Source organism: Diplodia seriata (assembly GCF_021436955.1).
Source record: "Diplodia seriata strain FDS-637 chromosome Unknown scaffold_9, whole genome shotgun sequence".
Taxonomy (NCBI): domain Eukaryota; kingdom Fungi; phylum Ascomycota; class Dothideomycetes; order Botryosphaeriales; family Botryosphaeriaceae; genus Diplodia; species Diplodia seriata.
Window position 1 is genome coordinate 456,893 of NW_027117316.1, and position 21,327 is coordinate 478,219.

Consider the following 21,327-nt stretch of genomic DNA (forward strand, 5'->3'; position numbering starts at 1 on the left):
AGTATGCCCGTGTTAATGACTTGCTTCCACGTTCAGATCTTGGATTCAACTACCTCCCCAAGTATGGTGCGATACCTCTGTAAGGCAGCTGCACGTGAGCTCAATCCTTTTGTCACACGCTGTGGGTAGGGCGTAGTAGTTTACCCAATCAATCCACTCAATCTCAAAGCGACGTCGTTGCTGAACAAGTATCTACGTTGCAAGTAATTTCCATAGTTGATGTGAAGTAGCAACACACAAGCTGTTGTAGTTCCTTGCTTCTCAGATTGCTCCAAATCTTTGCTTGGGACAAGGCGCAGGCAGTCTTGGCTCGAGACTTCATGTACACTTTAAAATATCTTGCTTTTGCTACTGAAGCTTTAAAAGTCTGTCAGGCATCCTCACCTTCAACCTGCCTCTCTGCCTTCCTAAGATCTTGCTCGCTCTTGCCAAGATCTTCCTCTCTTGTATCCTCTCCATGCGGCTTCCTGATTTGGTCGTCCGTTCCTTCCCTTCATCCCCCATGGCCTGACCAAACTCAGGGTCCAAGTTGCTGCTTATAAGCTGCCCACCCCTCTCCCACCCTCCTCTCTTCTTTTCCTCCAACCATCACCCCCCCTCTTCATCTTGGCACTTGCTCACCACCTCTCTTAGGAACGGGAGCAGATACGTGTACATCCTCGCAGCTGCAGATCCTAGTGAAAGGTGCGGCTCACTCCAGCTCACTTCCACAATGATTCCACTGACCCTCACCATATAGCTTGCCCGACCGACAATATCCCATCATGGAAGAAGACTACGACAGCTCGAATTCACCTAATTCATCACAAGATTACTTCACCCAGTTGACCCAGTCATCATCTCCCATGGTGATAGTCACTCCAACAACGCCCATCAAAGTGGAGCAGGAGTTTGGCTGTGAAGACCCTCCTCTTCTGATTCCCAACCCTCGTTCGACGCCCATCATGGTGGATGCCTCGTCAGAGGAAACTCGTGTCTCGTCCGGACTCGTATCGCTGCTGCAGACACCAACTGAGGCATCTTCAGAGAGAGGCACAAAGAGAGGTGAGTGATGTTGTAACATCCTTACATGTGGAGCAAAGTCACTGATGACTGCATAGACCACGGGTCCATGAACAGCGAAGCGAGCCAGCAAGATTCTCAGCAGCTCGAACATAACGCCACGATGAGAACTCTGCCAAGGATGACGACGAACCACGCAAGCTATCGCTCCGCTGAACGAATCGCTGCTTCAATTCCCGAAGAGATTCAAAGCATCATCCAGGAAAACTCGTACACGGACGAGGATTTTGAGTTCCTGAAAGCACAAGCAGGCCGTGGCAGAAAGATCTACAAGTGTGGCGAGATCAGGATTGGCCTAAAAGGTGATTCAGGCACTGGCAAGAGCAGCCTCATCAATGCGCTCCTCGGATACGACGGCATTGCGCCATATGTATGTGTCTTACTCATTTCTCACATACTGCGTGCTGACTGTAGCTTAGGGCGATTACGGGGAGGCATGCACGGCAGTAGTCCAAGAGTTTCGCAAGCCACGTCCTTCCCAAAAGACGCCTTGCGAGGCTGAGGTAACCTTTCTGCTGCCTCAGGCTAGAGAAGCCGCTCTGAAGGACTGGCTTGCAAACTTTTGGGATAGCCACAAGTCGGGGACAGATGAGGATGAAGAGGGAGAATTCACCGCCGAAGGCGTCGACGACGAGGTCCAGAGTGGGGAAGGTTTCGCGACGGCTTCCGATGCCATCTACTCACTTTTCGCCGACCACGACGAGTGCAAAAATGCGGAGGCGACCAAAGACTTTCTGTCCTCCGCAGCAACCTCCCGAGATGACCCACACCTACTAAGGAAGCTTGGAGCTTGGACGGAAAAACTCCTCAAGGGCCTTGGGGTTGAGTCCGGCGAACTTGTCATCAGGGCGCCCACACCCGAGGACCTTCGGGATTCGCTTGCCCAATTCCTGGCTCACGTCGACCGGGAACGTCCATCCCCATGGCCGCTGGTGAAATTGGTGAAGTAAGTCCCCCTGCCATCAACAAATGACTCATCGTGCTCACGGTGTTTCTCAGGTGCTATTTCGACAGCCCCCTGCTGTCTCAGGATGTCGTCCTGGCAGATCTTCCTGGAACCTCGGATGTCAACAAGACCCGTGTTCAGGCCACAAATGCCTACATGAGGGACGTGGATCACACCGGAGTGGTCGCTAAGATTGAGCGTGTCCAGACTGATACCGCCACCCACAAGTCTCTCATAGAGGCCTACAAGAGAAAGAGAGGACCAAATGTCTTCGTGGCGGTCACGCATTCTGATGTAAGTGAGCCATAGCCATTACGGTGGATTCAAACTGATTGCAAGATAGTCCGGCATCTCCAACGCAGCCGGTCTCGCTGATAAATACCTCCATATTGCGAGTGATACGAATAGGAAGACACTATCTCAGCTGAAGGAGCAGTCTGAGACGATCAAGCTGGACCTAGAGAGCTTGGAGAGCCAGAAAAAGCAAGCCCTTTCCAAAAAGAAGTATGAGCTCTTTGAAGAGCTCCAAAAGCAAAGCGAGGCTTTAGAGTAAGTAACCAAGTTTTCGTCTCCCGGACCATTGCTCACCCTCCACCCGCAATCAAGTCTGCTTCACAGGCAATCACTAATGTACCGACTCCATAGGTCCCGGAAAACTGACCAGCAGGATGATGTAACCGCCATTTGTCTCAAAATCAGAAACGACAAGGTGCGGAAGGCCCTGAGAGACCGGCACTATCACATGCTGAAACAAGAAATCCTTCCGGTCTTCTGCGTCAGCAGCTTAGAGTATTTAAAGCACGTCAATGGATACGACAACGACCACCCGCCAACAATGAGTGTAGAAGCCACAGAAGTCCCCGAACTTCGCGCGTATGTCTACTCTCTTCCAGATAAACGGAAGAGCATGGCGTTTCGACACCATGTCAAGTACGGTTTGCCGTCGCTCTTGAACAGCGTGGCAATGACATGCTCTCAGACGAAGCTGAGAAGGAGGGATGAGCTTCAACATATCTTGCTCGGGGCAAGGAAGGTTTGCAATTAACCCAGAAAAGACGAGGGTAAAATACTTCTGCTGACCCACATTAGCCAATTGCGGAGTCGATCAGTCAGGTTTTCCAGGACCTTCTCAGTGACGAGATGATCAGTCGTCTCGGCAAGATCAGTACGGTGTAATGAGACGCTTGAAGTCGATTTCCGCTGACACATTCGCAGAGAAGAACAAGGCAGGATATATCACTGCGGCAAGGGAGAAATTGAAGGTCTACTCAAATGTGAGTGGATCATCCTCGTTCGAGTGGCTACTGACTAATGCTCTTGTGTTAGTGGAAAGCTGGTGAGTCGATGAAGTGCTTGAGAACCAGAATGAAGCGCTGACGATTACTCTCAGCCACGCAGAAAGCATTCTTCCTCAACAGAGGAAACTGGAAGACTGCCAAAGTGGGCGCCCATAACTGGAATGTAGCCATGACGGAACCCCTCATCAACGATATGAAAGTTGACCTGCGTCCTTGGGACGACGTAAGCGAGCCGCTTGGTCGCTCCCTGTCCGAGAAGGTCGTGGGAGCGCTTCAAGCGCTCATCACGGACATGGAAGGTATCTCTTTCTCAATATGCCACTTTGGGCTTTGATTTGGGTGAAAATCGCTTACCAAGTTTTTGATAGACTCTGCCGGCCCCTCTCACGACGTCCTACTCCCCTTTTTTGACGAGTTACGTCTGCAAGTCGATCAACTTGACATGTTGTGCAAGTCGGAAGCCCAGAAGGTAGAGAACGGCCTTCGGTAAGTGATAATTCCACTCTTGCGTTCTTCAGCTGATTCTCGAAGCCCCATCAAGGAATCCCTCCTTTTGGAAGCGGACCCAAAAGACGGCTTCTTCATCCAGGCACTCGAGAAGACCTACAACGAAATTGCCGCCACGGGAGGCACCGGCGCATGTAAGAAACGCATGAGAATTCTCGAAAGCAAGATCTCCGAGAAGGGCGCCACGAATCCCTTCCACAAGTGCCATGATAAGGCGAAGGGAGCCGGCCAGAAGCTCATTGCTCACCATAGAGAGGAGTTCACCAATATGGTCATGGAAGTCTTCGGCAACTTCCACGACATGTTCATGCGACTCTTCCGCACTGATGAGAGCGATACGCCTGAGGCGAAGGCTCTCCGGAAAAAGCTACGCGATAGACTGCCTGCCTTCAGGACCGAGATTGCCAAGTGCGAACGCCTGCTGCAGGAGAGCCTCGAGGATGATCCGCGACACTAGAGAAGCTCTGCGCAAACGAATCATCAACGGAATATGATTGGCAGCTTGGACGGTTCTCCGCCTTTTCCATGGAGTACCAAATTCACCCGACGACACAATCGCAATTTCGTTTCCATCGTCCAGGAAGGCGAGCAGTTCCAGCAATTAATCTCTGCGGCACAACCGCCAACCTTCCTTTCCATCTCGGCAAATTCGAGACTTTTACACCGCCAGCGCCAGATCTCTTCTCTTTTTTCGACATATCAAAAGGCGGCTTTGATTGGTGCTGGTCTTGACATGACGCCCAAAAGTTATGGGTTCATTTCCAAAAGCTTTGCATAGCAGAAGTGGTAATACACAAAAGGGATGGCGATATTTACTGGTACAGGAAGATTTCACGGAGGTTGATCCGTACAAAAAGGGGTGACAGAAACAGATATGACAGGCGGAGCGGTATTCTTCCAGCAAGCAGACTTACTCGAATATCGGTAGCAACATTGAGCAACAATGCACCTTCTCTTCCATCTCTCTTTCTTGCTTGTTTCAGAAGTGTTGGATACAGAAAGCCATGCAAACTTGCAATATCTGTTTAATGGTAGCTTACGATCATCGCATAAGCAGATGAAGGCTACTCTAGGAACATATGAGAAGAGGCTGCTCGAAACCCTCATCTTCCCCTCCAAATCCGCTAACGTAAAACAGATCCTCCATCAAACAACTCCACCAACCACTCAGCCGAAGAACTTCGGGAAGAGCATCGGCGTATTCCTCTTCCACTCCTGGTAATCCTTTCGGTCACCGTACCTCTTGTCGTACTTGTTCTCGCTGAGCGGGATGCCCGAAACCTGTGTCATTCCCACCATCAGCAACCTGCCTCGCCGGAACCACACACCATCCACATGGGACAGAACATACCTTCAGCAGCAAAAACGCCACGAACGCAGGACTAGCCGCACACATGGCCACCGCACCCGCTTTCCCCGCCAGCCCAGCGCCCAACCCCAACGCGCTCGCGCCCGCCTTACTCGCGACCACGCCGGCCGCCGCCGTCGCGATGCCCGTCCACAAGGTAATCTCGCCAAAGTAGTTCGGATGCCTGCTCTTGGCCCACAAGCCTTTCGTCAAGAAATCCTCGTCGTGCTCCTTCCTCTGCTTGGCCTGCATCCAGCCGCTCTTCTGGCGGTCGGCGGACGCCTCGAAGACGATGCCGAACACGTACAGCGCAAGGCCGACGACGTCGGTGAGGACGAGCGGGCCGAGGGCGGCGAAGGCGCCGGATGGCACGGCGTTGACGAGGACGACGGGCAGCGCGCACAGCGAGACCCACGTCGCCTGCGCCATGAAGGCGCCGAAGAACTTGGGGGCGGAGACGCGGATCTGGTCGAAGCGCGAGTCGCGCCCGTTTTCGGCCGTGATGCGCTGGAGGAGGAAGGAGCCGACTGTTTTGTGTGCCTGTTGTTAGTACGTAGCCAAGAACTTTCGTTGTTTTCTCTCTCTCTCTCTCATGAAATCAACAACACCTTGCCGCCCCCCGCCGTCAATCGGAGGAGAAAGGGACGAACGCAGGTATGGGGATAAACAAAAGAAAGGGCAGAAACTCACGTCGCAGAGCCCACACGCCAACAGCCGCGCTCAGCGCGAGCTGCCTCCAATCGCGGCCCCTCAGCACGTCGGCCAGCAGGCCGGCCGTGCCCAGCGTGCCGGCGGCGTACCTGGCGCGCAGGGCGGGCAGCACCAGGCTCGCGCCCGTGCAGGCGAGGTAGGTGATGCTGCCGCTGGCGTCGTAGAAGCGCTCGCTGCGCCAGGCGATGGACGGCGCCGCGACGGCCGCCTGGATGCCGTACGCGAGCGCCAGCGTCGGCACGAGCGTGCGCAGCAGCGGCGTCTTGAACGCCGTCGCGTGCAGGACGGTTGCGAGGAGCGGCATGGTCGGTCGGCGTCTCTCCTCCTCGTCGACGGACGGATGTGCGCGCCGGGTTGCGGGTGCAAAGGAGAGAGAATAAGAAGAAGAAGAAGATGGAGCAAGGGAGAAGGGCGGACGTGGGTGTGTGAAGTCAGCGATCCGCGCTGGAGTAGTAGGAGGAGGAGTAGAAGAAGAAAAGCGCTTCTACAGCGTAGATGTCTTCCAACCTTACAGCTATACGCGTCCCTATATAAATGCGCCGTAACTCGCGTCGCCGGACAGATTGAAAGCCCGAGTCCAGACCGGTGATGATTCAATTGCTCGGCCACCGGAGCGAAAGACACAGCGGGAGCGCCCGTTCAGGGAATGAAGGCGGTCGTTTCGTGATCCTTCACATGTTCGTGGTGGAGGATGACTCTGTGTTGGGATCGAGAGGGCTGCTCGCGGATCGATAGCGTCATCGGTCGCCCTGACCCTTGCTGGCCGAAACGCCGCTTCTCCGAGCCCTCCCCCGCATGTCGTCGGGTTCCTCAACAGCGATTCATCAAGCAATTTGAGTAGTAGTCTAGTTTCATTCGTGCCGTGCTTCCAAAAGCTGGGCTTGTGGGCCCCAGAAAATATATGCAAGAACACAAGCGTGCGTCTATCAGCAGTGTCGGCTCTCATCAAGCCCTCCAAACTCCACCCACCTCGAGACTATGTGACTTGGGTTATGCCTCTTCGTCCGTCAAGTGAAAGAACAAGTGTCAGCCCTAACGCCAGTAACCGTATCCTTTTTCAGTCCAATTCATTCGTATTGCACCATGTCATGTATTCGTTGGCCGCAAAAGGGAGAACTCCCGCGCTATCAGCGACGGTCAGGCATCTGGTGTTGTCGACGGAGGTATTCCTTCTGTGATTAAGTCAGCATGAGACTGCATTACCATACCATCTCCGTGTTGCCTCACCTCATTCAGCTTCTTCGAGAGCTGCCCGTTCTCCTCGACCACCTTGCGAATCTCCTCGTGCACGTTCCCTTCTAATTGCACAAGAGTATTCTTGGGCAGCCAGCGCAGGATGTGGAAGGCGTTGGCGTACACGTTCGTCGTGCTGGAAGGGACGTGGCGTTCCTCTGGGAACATGTCCGGCAGGCTTATCGTGAAAGTCTTCAGGCCCCAGCAATACCGCAATCCAAGGCGCACCAGATCCGCGAAGCCCTCCAAAATATCATGATGTGTGGGGATGGCGAGTCGGACGTGTTTGATCAGACTACGGCTGCGCTGGTGTAATTGCGACAGTGTACACAGTGCGCTTGGTAGGTGCAGCACTAGCTCGTTGTCCGAGTATAGCACGGGTCGGGATTCGCGGTAGATGAGCTGTGAGACGCGCAGGAGCGCCGGCACGAGCGGATCCGTGTTGATGCCGTTGTCGCCCGTGGGCAGTTGTCTTCTCGATTCGCTGCGGCGGTCGGGAGCGCCGCGACGCGGTTGGGCGAGCAGCCCCTCGTCGTCGTTGGCGTCGTTGTTCCTGCTCGCACGATCTTCGGCCAGAACTGACTCGGTCTCCTCCGTCTCCCATTGGTAGTCGCCTTGGTTCTGCTCCTTTTCGGACGGGCGGGGCATGTGGAGGAGTATCGGCTTCGGACGGGAGAGGGCCATGCGATAGATCTCGAGGCGAAGTTCTGATACCCGGCGAGTTAGCGTCGGGCTGAGGGCTGAGGGCTGAGGGCTGAGGGTTGCGGCTTTGGCGCGCTGCTCACCTGAGGGGAGTTCCATGAAGGGGAAGTAATCCTTCTTCTGTCGCCGTTCGGTTTGGACGTTTGGCGCAAGCGCTTCATTTGCGACACCCATCTTGCCGTTTTCTTTTTCCGGACGGGGAGTGGTCATGTCGCAGATCTGGAGGTGGGGTTCTGGGGGCGCATCAGCACTCATCGGCGGCGGTGGCGGATATGCTGAGGCGTGCGCACCAGTGGACCCTCTCCTGAGGGCAGGGTCATGTTCCTGGGGGCGCTGCTCCGGTCGAGCGTCATGGATGGGCGCCTCGTCTGCGGCCTTGGTGCCGGTCGTCATACCGCGAGTATCGGAGGGGTCCGGCCGGAGTCGCAAGCAGGTCGACGGCTGAGAGCGTGGCGGCGACCGGAGCAGGGAGTCTGAGATATCGAAAAGAAGTCGAAGGGTGTGCTCGGCGGGTAGTGACGGGCTGCAGCAGAGACGGCGCACTAGACAAGGCGCTGGCGCGGGGAAGGCGCGGAGCCCTACGAGAATTCTCCGCGTGCTGATCTCAGTCTCTCCACGGCTAACTCTCTATCGTATGATCGCGAGTCAAACCCGCCCCGGAACTTCCTCGAGTGGACTGACTGCTAGCTTATTTCAACCGCCTCCCCTTCCTCGTGCCCTACCTCGTGCCATCAGAGCCGCAGTTCCCCGGACTCCTGGCGAGTTCCTGGCGTGACGCTTCGGCGGGCGCTCCGGCGAGGCTGCGCCCAGGACTTTCTCCCATCTCCGCACCTTCGCAAACGTGAAGTGCTGCACTCAACCGATATGCTTAAGCAACCTGCACACTCACGTACAATGAGAAATTTACACGGCGCACTAGGTGATTGCATTTTGGGTACGACATCCACCAAACCTTGGGAAAAGAGTCATTAATTTCCATGCTACGCTGTACATTAGGGGTGACCGAATGCAACCCGCCGACCTCCTTCCATTACTCGTCCATTCAAGTCCTTGCTGGCAGGAATCGCTTACTTGAGGCGCTTCTCAGCCGCCTTCCAGTTAACGACCTCCCAGATGGCCTTGAAGTACTCGGCCTTCCTGTTCTGGTACTGGAGGTAGTAGGCGTGCTCCCACGCGTCAATACCGAGAATCGGACGGAACTGGCCAACGACAGGGTCCTGGTTCTGGTACGTCTTGATTCCAATGTTGCCGGTCTGAACGTCCTGAACCAGCCAGGCCCAACCGCTACCCTGGATGCCGGCGAGGGCAGTGTTAAACTTCTCCTTGAAAGCGTCGAGGCTGCCGTAGCTCTCGTTGATGGCCTTGGAAAGAGCGCCCGACGGAGGCTCGCCGCCGCCCTGCGACTTGGGTGCCAGGTTCTCCCAGAAGAGAGTGTGGTTGATGTGACCACCTGTGGAATATTTGGTCAGCGTACGCTCGTGTCATACAATCTGCGGACGATACGATTGGAGTTCGGGCACATCTGTGCGTCGACACCCCCACTTCGTTCGGCACAGGTTCTGGGCTATGGGGCTGACTAACCTCCGTGGAAGTTGATGAGCGGCTGCAGCGCAATCTGAGCAGCAACGTCGTCCTTGGCCTTGGCCTCAGCAATCTGCTCGGAGAAGTTGTTGTACGAGGTCACGTAGGTGTTGTGGTGGTTCTTGTGGTGGAGCTCCATGATCTTGCCGGAGACAGCCGGCTCCAACGCGCCGTAGTCGTCTGCGGTTCACGACACGTTAGGACACTGCTCACGCGGGCCAATTGCCCGAAGGAGGTCGACAGAGATGAAGATGGACATACAGGCAAGGTCGGGAAGGGTGGCCTTGGTGCGGACGAAGCTGGTGCCGGCGAGACCAGCGCGGCGGGGGGCAGCAGCACGGAGGCCGGTGCGAGCGACGGAGTTGCGGAGCAGAGTGGCAGACATTGTGGGATGTGGATTGCAGTGAGGAGGCTGATGGGAGATGGGAGACCGAGGGTTATCAGGGTGCGGGCGAGCTTGAGAAGTTGTTCAAGGGCCTCGGACGCTCGGGCGGAAGCTCTGAAGCTATGATGACTTCAGAGCTTGGCGCCGAAGTGCGGCGGATGCGGGAGCCAATGAGCCGCGCCGCAAGCTGCCGTGACTCGGGCGGTCGGACAGCTCACGGCCACCTCTTCTTTTCGCACCCCTCCGCCCATGAGCGCAGCGGCCTCTGCTGCGAAGCCAAACCAGGCCAACGTGCAGATGGCTGCTTAAAGTGCAGCGCCGCGCCATTTGCCAGGCCCGGCACGGCCGCCTGGCGCCAAAACCTCGACGCAAATTCTGTGCGGCGGGCTGAAATTGTCCGAACATCAATCGCCATGTTTGGCGCGAACACGGCGCTCAGGCCTTCACCCAGCGTCGCCCAACGTCATCGGCCACAGTGCCGGCCAACCCCACCGCGGATAAATCATGTGTCAGCTTGAAGAAAAGAAACCGCCTTCGCTGCCACGCGCCCACGCCCACAACGTGCAAGACTCCGTGGCCTCACGCCATCTAGTCTGACGCGCTAGCGGCCCCAGGCGACAAATTTTAGGAAGCACGGGGAAAGTAGGTGTGGGCTGGCTATAGGCACTTTATAAGGACCGCTTCGACGCTGCTCTCCGTCCTTCCACCAACCCCGCGCGAGCAAACCATGACCACCCAAGGCCTTGTCCACCTGCCAAACGGCCAGAACCTGACCGCCGTTCCCGTGTTTGGCGGCCTGCAGTTCAAGGTCAATGACCTGAGCAGCCACAGCAACTCGCCCCTCCCGCCGGGCTGGACCGTCGTGCTCAACTCGCAAGTCGGCGAGCCCGACGACGACGAGGCCGATGCAGAGCAGCCAGGGCGGGAGGATGAAGACGAGTTCCAGGAGCCCACCCAGCGCCGCGTGCGCCGCTACACGCGCCCAACGCTGCGGAACGACCATCTGTACATCTCGTCCATCTCGAATCCGAGCAGCACCGAGTTCAAGCCGGCCTCGTCGCCCACGCGCCAGATCGCCATGATGCTGTGGGCGACGCTGTACTGGTACTTCCACCAGCCCGTGCCCGAGCCGCAGCTGACGACTGCTGCCTCCAAGAACACGGCCCAATTAGGCAAGCCGAGGGGCGATTGGCGAATCAACATCAACCGCGAGGGCATCTTCAAGGGCCGCGTCGTGCTGCCCAAGCTCGAGCGCATGGGCCTGATCTCCAGCGAAGACTCCAGCGTGGGAACCATCCAGGACGAGAAGTCTGGTGAAGGCTGGCAGAACATGTTCGTGAGCCGCCACGCCTTCTGGCAGATGGATCCGCGTCTCTACCTCTTCACCCTCCCTGCACTTTCGCAGTCCCCGCACGGCTCGGAATCTCCGCTCAACTCCAGGCCGAACTCCCCGACCCCAGAGCCCAAGAAGCGCGAATCCGCAAACGTAGAGGGGCTCCCGCAAGGTCTCTGGTCCCCCACTGCGCCGGGACCCTTCCATTCGAGTAGCCACCTGCCGACCTACTATCCTCCGGGCCCTACTCAGTTCGTCTTCTCGAACAACATCCGGCACCCGCTGAGGCCGAAGCCCCCGCGCCAGGGCGAGACCTTTTACACGCGCTACATTCCCAGTGTCGGGCAATACCTCTCCTTCCGCGTCGCCTCCGCCTCCCCCAAGCCCCAGCACCACACGGGGCCCATCTCGCACCGCAACAGCATCTCCGGCGGCGGCCAGCCCAGTATCGAGTCTCTCTCCTTGGACGACTCGGACGTGGACTTGTTGCACCGCTGGATGAACGACGCGCGCGTGTCGTACTTCTGGGGCGAGCAGGGCCCGCGTGCCCACCAAGAGGCCTTCCTCAAGCACGGCCTGGAGAGCCGCCACAGCTTCCCCGTCATCGGCTGCTGGGACGGCAAGCCCTTCGGCTACTTCGAGATCTACTGGGTCAAGGAGGACAACTTGGGCAAGCACCTCGGCGGAGAGACCCAGAACTACGACCGCGGCCTACACTGCCTCGTCGGCGAGCAGGAGTTCCGCGGTGCCCACCGCGTCCGCATCTGGCTGAGCGCCCTCGTGCACTACTGTTTCCTGGCCGACATGCGTACTGAGACGGTTATGCTGGAGCCGCGTATCGATAACGAGAAGTAAGTCTTTGTTTTCCCCCGTCATTTACTCCCCTGTAAAGATGGCACCCGGAATGTGACAATGCTGACAACCTGCATAGACTCCGCAAGTATCTCGAAGATGTCGGCTTCTACAAGGAGCGCGAAGTCAGCTTCCCACACAAGCAGTCAAACCTCATGAAGATTAGACGCGAAGCATGGGACGGACCGGCGTTGTAGTGAGTGTATGTGTATACGTATTCATGATGAAGATCTCGCCTGTTCCTCTGTTTTTTTTTTTTCCTGTTTTCCCTTTTGCTCGTTGAAAATTTGGTTCTTTGGGATCGCCAATGGTTTTTCCTAGCTTCATACCCATATAGCCGTGCAAGCATTTGGATAGGGAAGGTACCAGTGAGGCAATTAAGCAAAGGGTTTTCATCGGTAGTTCTATTTTCCCATGTCTCCTAGCCATCGAATTATAACTGCATTGTATCCGGTCATGTCGAATTGCTCTCCTAGACCTAATACCTATTCACTTGGTGTCCGCTAAAAGTTTGCTTGCTTGTTCCACCACTGATCACAGATCTCTCTCACTTCACCTTCAACCATCACCACCACCACTCACTCACTCACCCACCCACCCACCTTCCCACCCGTGCCTTCCAATTCCTCCCAGCACCTTCCTCCGTTGCCCCGTCAGCAGACCCCGCACAGACAACCTGACCTCGTGCGCACCGCACAGCCCCGGCCATCCAGATCCTATATAAACCTCCCCTCCCCCAACCCTTCCTCCTCTTCTTTTCTTCTTCTTCTTCATACTTGTTCGTCTCCCCCGCTCTCTCCCCCAACCCCCAACTTTCTCCAGAACGTCTACTAATTTAATCTTCTTTCTGACAGACCTTCTTGGGGCTTCCTGTGATCACGACGACGGGAGCCTGCCCGGCCACCCTGCATTGCACAACGCGGTTCGGTGACGGGTATGTAATCTCTTCGGAGCCTACACCTGGGGACAATTTTTGATTGCCACCTGGTACTCTTTTTTTTCGTTGATGCTTTGCGCCCTTGAGGCGCGGCTCGAGGAAGAAAATTTTCTTGCTTGCCTGCCTGCCTGCATGCCTGTTTTCGTCCGTCTGTCACTTCAGCTGGCGGCGAAGAAGGTGAGGTAGGGTAGGTGGTAGCCAGCGTCGGCTTGGTGGCGGGGGAAGGCGAGCGAGCGCAGCCGGCGATGGCGGCGCGGCCCTTGTAAGAAGATCTGAAGGCGCGTTTGGACCCGACATCCGTCGCCTCACCTCAGTTGCGCGTTTCCAAGTAGCAACAACAAGGTCGACCGACCGATGCGCCGCGGCAGCAGAGGAGGAGTAGCCGCCCGCCATGCAAACCAACTTCACGTTTTCACACCACCACCATCAGCCACACGACGCTGAAGCGAAACCTCATGCTCATTACGCATTACTCATATAGCCCGCCTGCCTGCCTATGCTAAAAGTATCCATCACCTGCTCGTAGTAAGCGCCCACACTTGGGGAGGGGGTATATCTGAAACCGGGCTCATGCATGCTTGGATATGCAGTCTATCGCAGGCACAACAATGGTGCAAGAAGTGCGAGAGAGAGAGCGACGAGAAACCCCGAACCCACATCAGATGACCGTTCAACGCCAGACCGTCCTCACGCCGGTATACTTCGTTTACCTTCCTGCCCCCCGCACATCCCGCTATGAGAAAAAGAAAAAAAGAAAAAACGCGCCAAAGACACACGATGACCAGCGCGTCCCACAACCTTTTGCTCCAACCCCCATCATCTCCCCACACCAATCTCAGCAGCGTCCCGTCAGCTCAAAGCACCAGCCCGGCCGCCACCGCCACGACCGCCGCCACGCCCGCGCCCGCAAACCGGGTAACCTGCGGTTTCGCCGCACCGGTGCTCGTCGGCGTGGCCGTGGCGACGTACACGCCGGTCGGGACGACGGTGCTGCTCTCGACGCCGCCGGTGCTGCCCTTGCTCGTCACGACACTCGCGCTGATGCTCGCGCTCGGCAGCGGCGTGCCCGGCTTGCCGGCCAGGACGCTCGAGGCGGGCGGGTCGAAGTCGTCGTCGTCCTCGAACCACATGCCGTTGAGCACGACGCCCTTGCCCGCCTTGATGTCGGCGATCTGGTCCGACGAGCAGCTGTCTTTGATCTTGCGGATCCAGCACGTGGGCGACGCGGCGGTTCTGGTGTACGAGGCGGCGTCGTTGGTGTGGGTGGCATTCTTGGGGCCGTGCGTGTACCAGGTGTTGATGTCCTTGATGGGTTTGCCGGTGCCCAGGTCCATGCCTTCGATGATGCGGGTGAAGAGGGTGAAGGCGGTCTCGGGCTGGTAGGCCGGTACCATGTGCCCGGCATCGTAGATGCGTGAGAAGGACAGATTGCTGAATTGGCGGACTGCGCCGCCGACGTAGCTGCTGTTCACGATAATGTCCGCGTAGCCTGCCGCTTGGAATGCGCTCGCGTATGAAGGCACGGAAGAGGCCAGCTGCAAGGATACGGCTTCGCCACCGAGCCAATTGGTGAGATAATCCGCATCGCCGTTGATGATGGCAACACGGACGCCGCTTGTAAGGAGATAGGCCAGGTCGTCAAGTTGGTTGCCGCGGATGCTGTCACCGGTTGCGATGAATTCCTTCTGCACATTGATGTTGCTCTCGGTATAGTTGATACGGGCTCCTATGCTCTGCTGTACACTGGCGTAATTCAAATATTCCATGTAGTCTCCAGAGGGAATTACATCGGGAAGCTCTTGTCTGATGTCGTACACGCTACGTCCGGACTTGCTGTAGGCGGTTTGGAGCGAGCTACATGCGACAACGGCGGAGGAACAGGCCTCATTCACGCTGGTTACGTCACCTTCACCTTCTGGGTCATAGAGACTGGAGACATTCCGACAAGCCTTGACTTGCTCGGAACATCCATCTGGCTTGTTGAGGGCATATAGCAAGTTGAGTTTAGCAGTAGTGTCGATTAACTCGATGTCGTACGTGTTGTTGTTGCCGAAATAAGCATAGTAAGGCGCTTGTATCATCATGTCAATGAAGCCGTTGATAATGCCGAGAGAAGCGAGTTTAATCTGCGCAAGAATTCCAATTTAGTTAGATGTTGATCGGCAGGGGAGCCGGACAAAGATGCGCGTACCTCGACAGTATCGTTTGATGAGATGGTGCCGTTATCCCTTTTAGTATTTTGCTCCTCAAATAACCGTGCAAAGGTAGGGCCGTACTGGCCACCGTAGCTCTCAGAGAAGAGATGGATGCCTGCCGCTTCGACAGATGAGCCATCTGACGTCGCTCCGGGATTGTACTGAGGGAAAGTGCTGAGGAAAGCCTGAAGGAAATGCCAGATAGCATGGGCCGCAATTTCAGTGGTGTTTGCAGTAGCATAGTTCTTCCCGGTGCCAGATGAGCCATTGAGGTAGGACCAGGGCGGCTGCCCGTTCGGAACGTCGCCAGGGGGATAGTTGATAGTGTCGGTTAGCAAATCGTGCGAGGCCGGGGTCACGTCGTCGTACGAAAGACCAACGAGATTGGGTTGATCAACGTAAAGCATATTAGAGCTCCTGTCCCACCCCCATACCCTGGCCTGAGTGCCGTAGGAGCCATCCGACATTTGCACAATTTCACAAGGACCCGACTCCTCGAAAAGACCGATCATGCTGCTGCTACCTGGACCGCCATTCAACCTGCACGTCGGTTACTAAGCCTGTTCTGCGCCAATGCGCGAGAGAACCCACCAGACAGTGAGCGGAGCCGACTCGGGCTGCTCACGGGCCTCTATGAACCAGAAGAAAGTATTGATGGAATAGTTTTGCTGGATTGGCGCCAGAGTGTACGGCGGGAGGCTGATGTAGCCGGAATACTGCTTCTGCGAGTCGAAGACGGTGGTGCATGTTCCGGCATCGGGCGACTTGTACGAGATGGTGATGTTTGGATTCGCGGGCGAGCGGGTGATGTTCGAGAAGACGATGTCAGGCGGGGTCTGAGCAGCGGCGAGCGAGTGGAGGGCCACCGCGGTGACCAGCAGCAGCGGACAAAGCTTGCGGTGGGTTAGCGTTTGCTGCGGCGGCGCGACGCGCAACGGTGCGGGAAGGCGCACCATGATCGCGGCAGCTGCTGCGAAGCCCGAGGCCAGAGAGCAGCATTAATGAAGCGCGCGGCGCGAGGAGCACACACAAAGAGCGCCGGAGAAGAAGAGACACGCGCCGTCTCGGGAGAAACTAGAAACGAGTGTGGGACATGCAGCTGAGCGAGCGATGAGCAAAGAGTGGAGGCGTCAGCGGGTCGGGACTTCTGCAGGGAGCACGCGGTGGCGCGGGAACCTGGGGTCGGTCGTTGGGTCTGCCCTCGGCGGTAATCCAGGACGCAAGGGCGCCGGATGATTGCGCTTCGTCCAGCGACTTTTCTGCGCTTCGTGGTTTCTCTGCTGCCGGCCTCGCACCAGTTGTCGAAGCCGAGCCCGAGCCAAGCGCGTATCAGCCTCGCCCGGCCCTGCAGCTTCGCTTCGAGTCTCAATCACCCGCCCGTCTCAACGCGACTGGCTCAAGTTCAAGTCCAAGTCTGCGTCATGACGCAGGCACGGATTCATGTCTTCGCAGAGGTTTCCATGTCTTAGGTCCCAAGGCCCGGGCCCAACTGTGATGAAAGCCCACACGCTCGCTCGCATCTTCGCACTCCCCTTGTCCAAACGAGGCACCGCATTTAGCAAGCTCAAGTGGGCCGTAGACATTGCCGAGATTCAAATCAATTGGATACGGGTATATCTACTACTAATGCAGGCTACTCCTTGGATGACGAGCCTAGCATGATAAACTGAGCTCATCAGCATGTGAATCATCCGTGCGTCAAAAACGTTGCAAACTAAGAACCATGTCCCGGGCCACCAGCCGTGTTGCCTGACGCGCATCAGCCTTCTCCTCAACCTGTTTTCCCCGCCATGTTGGTCTGCTGCAGAAGTGCCATTGCCTGTTCCATGGAGTAGCCGATGAACACAGGGCCGGTGAACACCATTTGAGGCGAGTGTGGCGACTCCTGTCCTGTCTTGATGATGTTTGGTCCATGGGTTGGTTCGGGCTGAGGCGGTTGAACTGTTGGAGCGTCTGGTAGAAGGGTCCTCTGCTCCGGCTCAGGGTCTGCTTTAGTCTCCCCTTTCGGCGCAACGGGTGGGCCTCCACGCAGTTTAGTGTGGTCAAAGGGGCACTTTCCCGGCTTTGTGCTTTCGGTAACAGGATGGGCAGGAGGGGCTGGAGGGGCTGCCGACGACTCCTGCGCGGGAGATGCAGTTGCCACGCCGTCAGTGCCCACGCTCGGAGGCTTGTTGTATGCTGCTGGAACCGAGATGCCCCACGGTCGGCTGGGCGATTCGCCAACACGTATCTCTTTCATAGGCCTGTCGAAATGCGGCTGCCGCTCCTCCTCCTCGGGCAGAGGCTGTTCTGGATCCGGGCTTGCATCACCGCCAGCTTGGGCACTTGTACTGACGGCCTTGGCCCAGTCCGCAACCCTACCGCCGGACTCGGTCTCGATTACTGCATCCTCATCCGTCGGGGATTCCTTGAGCATCGGCTGGTGTTTCTCCCCCAGACCCTGAATCATGTTGACCAAGCTGCCATATTTTGCATCTAGCTGGCGAATGCTCTCGGCATTGCTCTGGAAGCGTTTGATGCAGACCTCGTGGCTACGAGGCAGTTCATGCTTGTGGTTCTCAAAGTATTTTGCTATTTCCTCCGGCGAGTGATCATCCATGAAACGGATCGGACACACTGGCGCAGCTGAGCCGGAGACTGATGGGTCTGGGGATTGCGGCGGCTCCATTACACAAAAGTCTGCCCGGATGGGGTCATTAAAGGATGAACGCTTCGACCGCATGGCATGGGGGAGTATTCTGGACTGAGAACGGCTAGGTGTGCCCATGCTTCCTCTGCCGCTCGTCGACCGGCCTCGCATGCTGGGTGCGCCGAAAGGACAACCCAGCTTCCCAGGGGTGCCGGGAGTGGTGAAATCTCTTTCTAGTCCCGCAGCACTGGCAGCCTGCCTTAGGCTTTCGAGCTTCGACATTCTGTCCGACGCTCGATCGCCTGCCCGACCGTTCCAAATCTTCACACCTTCCGCCTCTTTCAGCGGACTTTGCAATGGGCGAGAGTATCTCAGCTGGTCGCGAGCACGCTCGGCGTTCCGGATGATGTAGGCGCCCGTTCGCCGATCACCATCGTTGCTTTGCGCGAGGGCATCAAGCCAGTCCGGCGGGCCCCCTTCGCCGTGTCTTTCGACTTCCTCCAGGCTCTGCACAAACACTTTGTGATCCTGAAGAGCGATGTCAGGAGTGAATCGCTTCAGAAGATCGAGGTACTGTTATTGTTGTCAGCATCAAGGACCGCAACAATGGTGGACGGGTGGGGATAGCAGGAACGAGGAATGCGGTCAGAAAGTGAAGAAATTTTTGGTCGACACCGCTGCTGTGCAGCTGCAGTTCTAGAGCTAAATTTTTCTCTCATCATGTGGTGTGTGCGAAGCAAGCGCGGGAGGAAAGCGGGATGTGCGGGTTGCTGGCTACTAACCTGTTGCTTGGCCCAGACGAGCTTGTTCTCGAGCTCGCGATGTCTGTCATGCAGAATGCGATACTCTGATGAGAGAGTATCGAAGCCGATGGCGAGCTGCTCGACGAGCTGGCCGACAGCCGGGTCCCCGTTGGCGGTCATGGCTGGGGAGGACGGGAGGCTGTGGTGCGGAACCAGGCTCTGGGTTAACGGCTGCCTTGGCTTTATAAGCCGTCGGGTGTTTCGGGCCCGACAAAGGCTGCGGTGTCGGGGCTAGATGCGCAGATGGCGAGGGATCCGGCACGGTACGCGACGGACCTCACATTGGGACTACCTTACACCCCGCGAGTGCGAGACACGGCGGCGTGGAGAGAGGGCAGGCGGGATCTCGTGATGAGCACACGAGAGGGGGCGGGAGATGAAGGACGTGGCGGCGAAGGGACGCGAAGAAAAAGCAGACGCACGACCCTTCCGCAGTGCCGAACCCGCCGAGCAGCGCATCCTGGCAGCTGCATCAGCCAAGTCCCAACGATCGACTGAGCCTCGAAGTTGTACGCAGCTCCCCAATACACATGCACCCTCTTTAGACTCGGCTTGCCCGCTCGCTGGGACTGACTTGGCCTCCGCCTTCCGCCTGCTCCATCATTCTGCTCCGTCTGCGCCTGCCAACCCGCGCCCGCCGTCCTTTCGCATTCCTAGCTCCATCCGCGCGCCTCAGAGCTCCCCAGCCAACATGTCGTCCTCTCCTCTGCACCTCTCGCAGTTTCGGAAATGGCTTCTCATGTCGCCGCCCATAGTCTGGAGCCTTCAGCGCCTCCGGGAACTCCTCATTGGCTCTCTTCGCCAGGGCCCCATTCCCCAGCATATCGCATTCGTCATGGACGGCAACCGGCGCTACGCTCGCACCCACCATATTGAAACCGTGGAGGGCCATAACCTGGGGTTCGAGGCTTTGGCGAGGGTATGCAATTCTGCGTACTACCTTTGGCTGCGCGCTAACATGCCCTAGATCCTGGAAGTGTGCTACAAGTCCGGGGTCAAGGTCGTGACAATCTACGCCTTCAGCATTGAGAACTTCAAGCGCTCCAAGTTTGAGGTGGATGCGTTGATGGATATGGCAAAGTTCAAGCTGTCGCAGATTGCCGAGCACGGCGACCTACTGGATCGCTACGGTGCAAGAATCCAAATTCTGGGCCAACGTGATCTTCTGAAGCCCGATGTGATTGAGGCTATGGACCGGGCTGAGGAGATGACAAAGGGAAACAAGAGGTACGGAAGAGAACGCCATATCTCTGGTAGCATATGCTGACAGACTCCAGGGCTGTTTTGAACGTCTGCTTCCCCTACACTTCCCGCGACGAGATCACCACCGCCATCCGCAGCACCGTCGTGGACTATAGCAAGCCTCACCCGCCCCCTCTACGTCGACCATTCTCTGAAGGTCACATCGCCCGCAACATCCGCGCTCGTAACCTTGGAACTCTCTCTGAGGAAGATTCCCCTGAGGCTGGAGATGATGCCCCTGACTCCTTGGATGGAGACAAGACGTCCGACGCACCCGTCTCAGACGATGCTTCCACGAACTCTTTAACTTTGCATGAATCCACGGACGGCCTAAAGGAGGACAAGGTACCAGACAATTACCCTGACCCGGAGACCATCACAGCCCAGACACTTACGGACCGAATGTTCACGGAGGGCAACCCGCCCTTGGACTTGTTGGTCCGGACGTCAGGAGTTCAGCGTCTTAGCGACTTCATGTTGTGGCAGTGCCACGAGAACACCCAAATCGTTTTCCTGGACACCCTGTGGCCCGAGTTCGATCTGTGGCAGTTCCTGCCCGTGCTCGTCGAGTGGCAGTGGAGACAAAAAAAGATACAGAGCGAAGAGAAGGCGCGGCTGAGGCTGAAGGTTGCATGAAAAGAGCCCGCATCTGCTGAATGTAGATCTGCTTGGAGGGAGCACAGTGTCGATACCCATATTCGGTTTGCAAACAAGAACTTGCTGATGCCCGTGGAGCGTTTGCAGCCCGGAGACCTGGAGTTATGTTTCGGTTGAGCTTAGACCATAGACCATTGAATACATCTTTTTGGTATAGTTCGCCGTGCAAATGCCATCAGCCGTTTAGAACGCCAGTGAACCAGAGGTATCATCATCTCTTCTTGTTTTCAGCAATCCATGCGCGCACAGCCTTTGCGCTATCATGAGCTGCACGGAACACTGGCCCCCAAATCAGCGTACGATTCAACCTTAGGCAAAAATGAATATAAATACTCACACTGCCTCTCACTCTCGTCCAGCCCCCTCAGGAAGTCTGCGCCCTCCCCAAGTGCTCCTCGGGGATTGTGAGCCTGGTCAGCGATCACTTTTGCTCGTGCCTTGAAGCTGTCGGCAAGAATCTCTCCCATCTCCTCTTCGTCGAAGAGCTCGAGCATGCGGGCACCCAGAGCATAGAAGTGAGGTGCAAGTGCTCTGAGATCGACTGTCCGAGGATCTGCCTTCAGCGCGTTCATGACGCGTGCAGAAAGTGCGGCAGGGAGATCAAGCGTCGCCATGCTCGTATTTGCCGCGGGTGCACTGGTGGACGCGTTAATGGCACAGCCTCCCCACTGTGGCGGGAGCATGCTTCCCCAGGAATTGGGGGTGAACGTGACTCCGTTCAGCCTTACCTGACAGCCAGCATTTCCGCGAGCCATAGCGGCAGCTCAACCTTGGTGCCTTCCTTCATCTATAGCTCGCCCCGTCAGCCTCCTGTTGGTATGTGGGCAAGGCGCAACCTACATCCTGGCCGGCATTTCCGTCGAGGTAACCCAGCCCGGGCACTGTAAGCTCGAAGGTGCAGGGCAC

The 21,327-nt window shown here is 56.9% G+C and overlaps 9 protein-coding genes across 9 annotated transcripts; 3 read left to right on the forward strand and 6 right to left on the reverse strand.

Moving 5' to 3' along the window:
* Positions 1-764: 764 nt before the first annotated feature.
* SLS55_008561 (uncharacterized protein) lies at positions 765-4,270 on the forward strand (the record flags this gene model as incomplete). The annotated part of the gene is made up of 12 exons (XM_066779969.1): positions 765-1,044; positions 1,101-1,432; positions 1,482-2,008; positions 2,062-2,302; positions 2,352-2,557; positions 2,654-3,041; positions 3,098-3,173; positions 3,224-3,282; positions 3,335-3,344; positions 3,399-3,605; positions 3,675-3,792; positions 3,838-4,270. 12 exons carry the CDS (start codon positions 765-767, stop codon positions 4,268-4,270), a joined length of 2,877 nt encoding a protein of 958 aa, XP_066629198.1.
* A 710-nt stretch (positions 4,271-4,980) lies between these two features.
* Positions 4,981-6,176, reverse strand: SLS55_008562 (uncharacterized protein; the record flags this gene model as incomplete). Its single annotated transcript, XM_066779970.1, has 3 exons — positions 4,981-5,094; positions 5,165-5,688; positions 5,852-6,176. The coding sequence occupies 3 exons, from the start codon at positions 6,174-6,176 to the stop codon at positions 4,981-4,983; spliced, it is 963 nt and encodes a 320-aa protein (XP_066629199.1).
* An 833-nt stretch (positions 6,177-7,009) lies between these two features.
* Positions 7,010-8,062, reverse strand: SLS55_008563 (uncharacterized protein; the record flags this gene model as incomplete). Its single annotated transcript, XM_066779971.1, is given in 2 exon segments — positions 7,010-8,040; positions 8,059-8,062. 2 exon segments carry the CDS (start codon positions 8,060-8,062, stop codon positions 7,010-7,012), a joined length of 1,035 nt encoding a protein of 344 aa, XP_066629200.1.
* Positions 8,063-8,874: 812 nt separating this feature from the next.
* Positions 8,875-9,773, reverse strand: SOD2_2 (Superoxide dismutase [Mn], mitochondrial; the record flags this gene model as incomplete). Its single annotated transcript, XM_066779972.1, has 3 exons — positions 8,875-9,257; positions 9,389-9,568; positions 9,650-9,773. 3 exons carry the CDS (start codon positions 9,771-9,773, stop codon positions 8,875-8,877), a joined length of 687 nt encoding a protein of 228 aa, XP_066629201.1.
* Positions 9,774-10,500: 727 nt separating this feature from the next.
* Positions 10,501-12,155, forward strand: SLS55_008565 (uncharacterized protein; the record flags this gene model as incomplete). Its single annotated transcript, XM_066779973.1, has 2 exons — positions 10,501-11,957; positions 12,038-12,155. The coding sequence occupies 2 exons, from the start codon at positions 10,501-10,503 to the stop codon at positions 12,153-12,155; spliced, it is 1,575 nt and encodes a 524-aa protein (XP_066629202.1).
* A 1,594-nt stretch (positions 12,156-13,749) lies between these two features.
* Positions 13,750-16,046, reverse strand: SLS55_008566 (uncharacterized protein; the record flags this gene model as incomplete). The annotated part of the gene is made up of 3 exons (XM_066779974.1): positions 13,750-15,021; positions 15,087-15,630; positions 15,682-16,046. 3 exons carry the CDS (start codon positions 16,044-16,046, stop codon positions 13,750-13,752), a joined length of 2,181 nt encoding a protein of 726 aa, XP_066629203.1.
* Positions 16,047-16,861: 815 nt separating this feature from the next.
* SLS55_008567 (uncharacterized protein) lies at positions 16,862-18,642 on the reverse strand (the record flags this gene model as incomplete). Its single annotated transcript, XM_066779975.1, has 2 exons — positions 16,862-18,292; positions 18,502-18,642. 2 exons carry the CDS (start codon positions 18,640-18,642, stop codon positions 16,862-16,864), a joined length of 1,572 nt encoding a protein of 523 aa, XP_066629204.1.
* Positions 18,643-19,213: 571 nt separating this feature from the next.
* RER2 (cis-prenyltransferase) lies at positions 19,214-20,400 on the forward strand (the record flags this gene model as incomplete). The annotated part of the gene is made up of 3 exons (XM_066779976.1): positions 19,214-19,441; positions 19,490-19,749; positions 19,800-20,400. 3 exons carry the CDS (start codon positions 19,214-19,216, stop codon positions 20,398-20,400), a joined length of 1,089 nt encoding a protein of 362 aa, XP_066629205.1.
* Positions 20,401-20,632: 232 nt separating this feature from the next.
* On the reverse strand, positions 20,633-20,993 carry PSF3 (DNA replication protein; the record flags this gene model as incomplete). The annotated part of the gene is made up of 2 exons (XM_066779977.1): positions 20,633-20,700; positions 20,759-20,993. 2 exons carry the CDS (start codon positions 20,991-20,993, stop codon positions 20,633-20,635), a joined length of 303 nt encoding a protein of 100 aa, XP_066629206.1.
* Between the last annotated feature and the right edge of the window lie 334 nt (positions 20,994-21,327).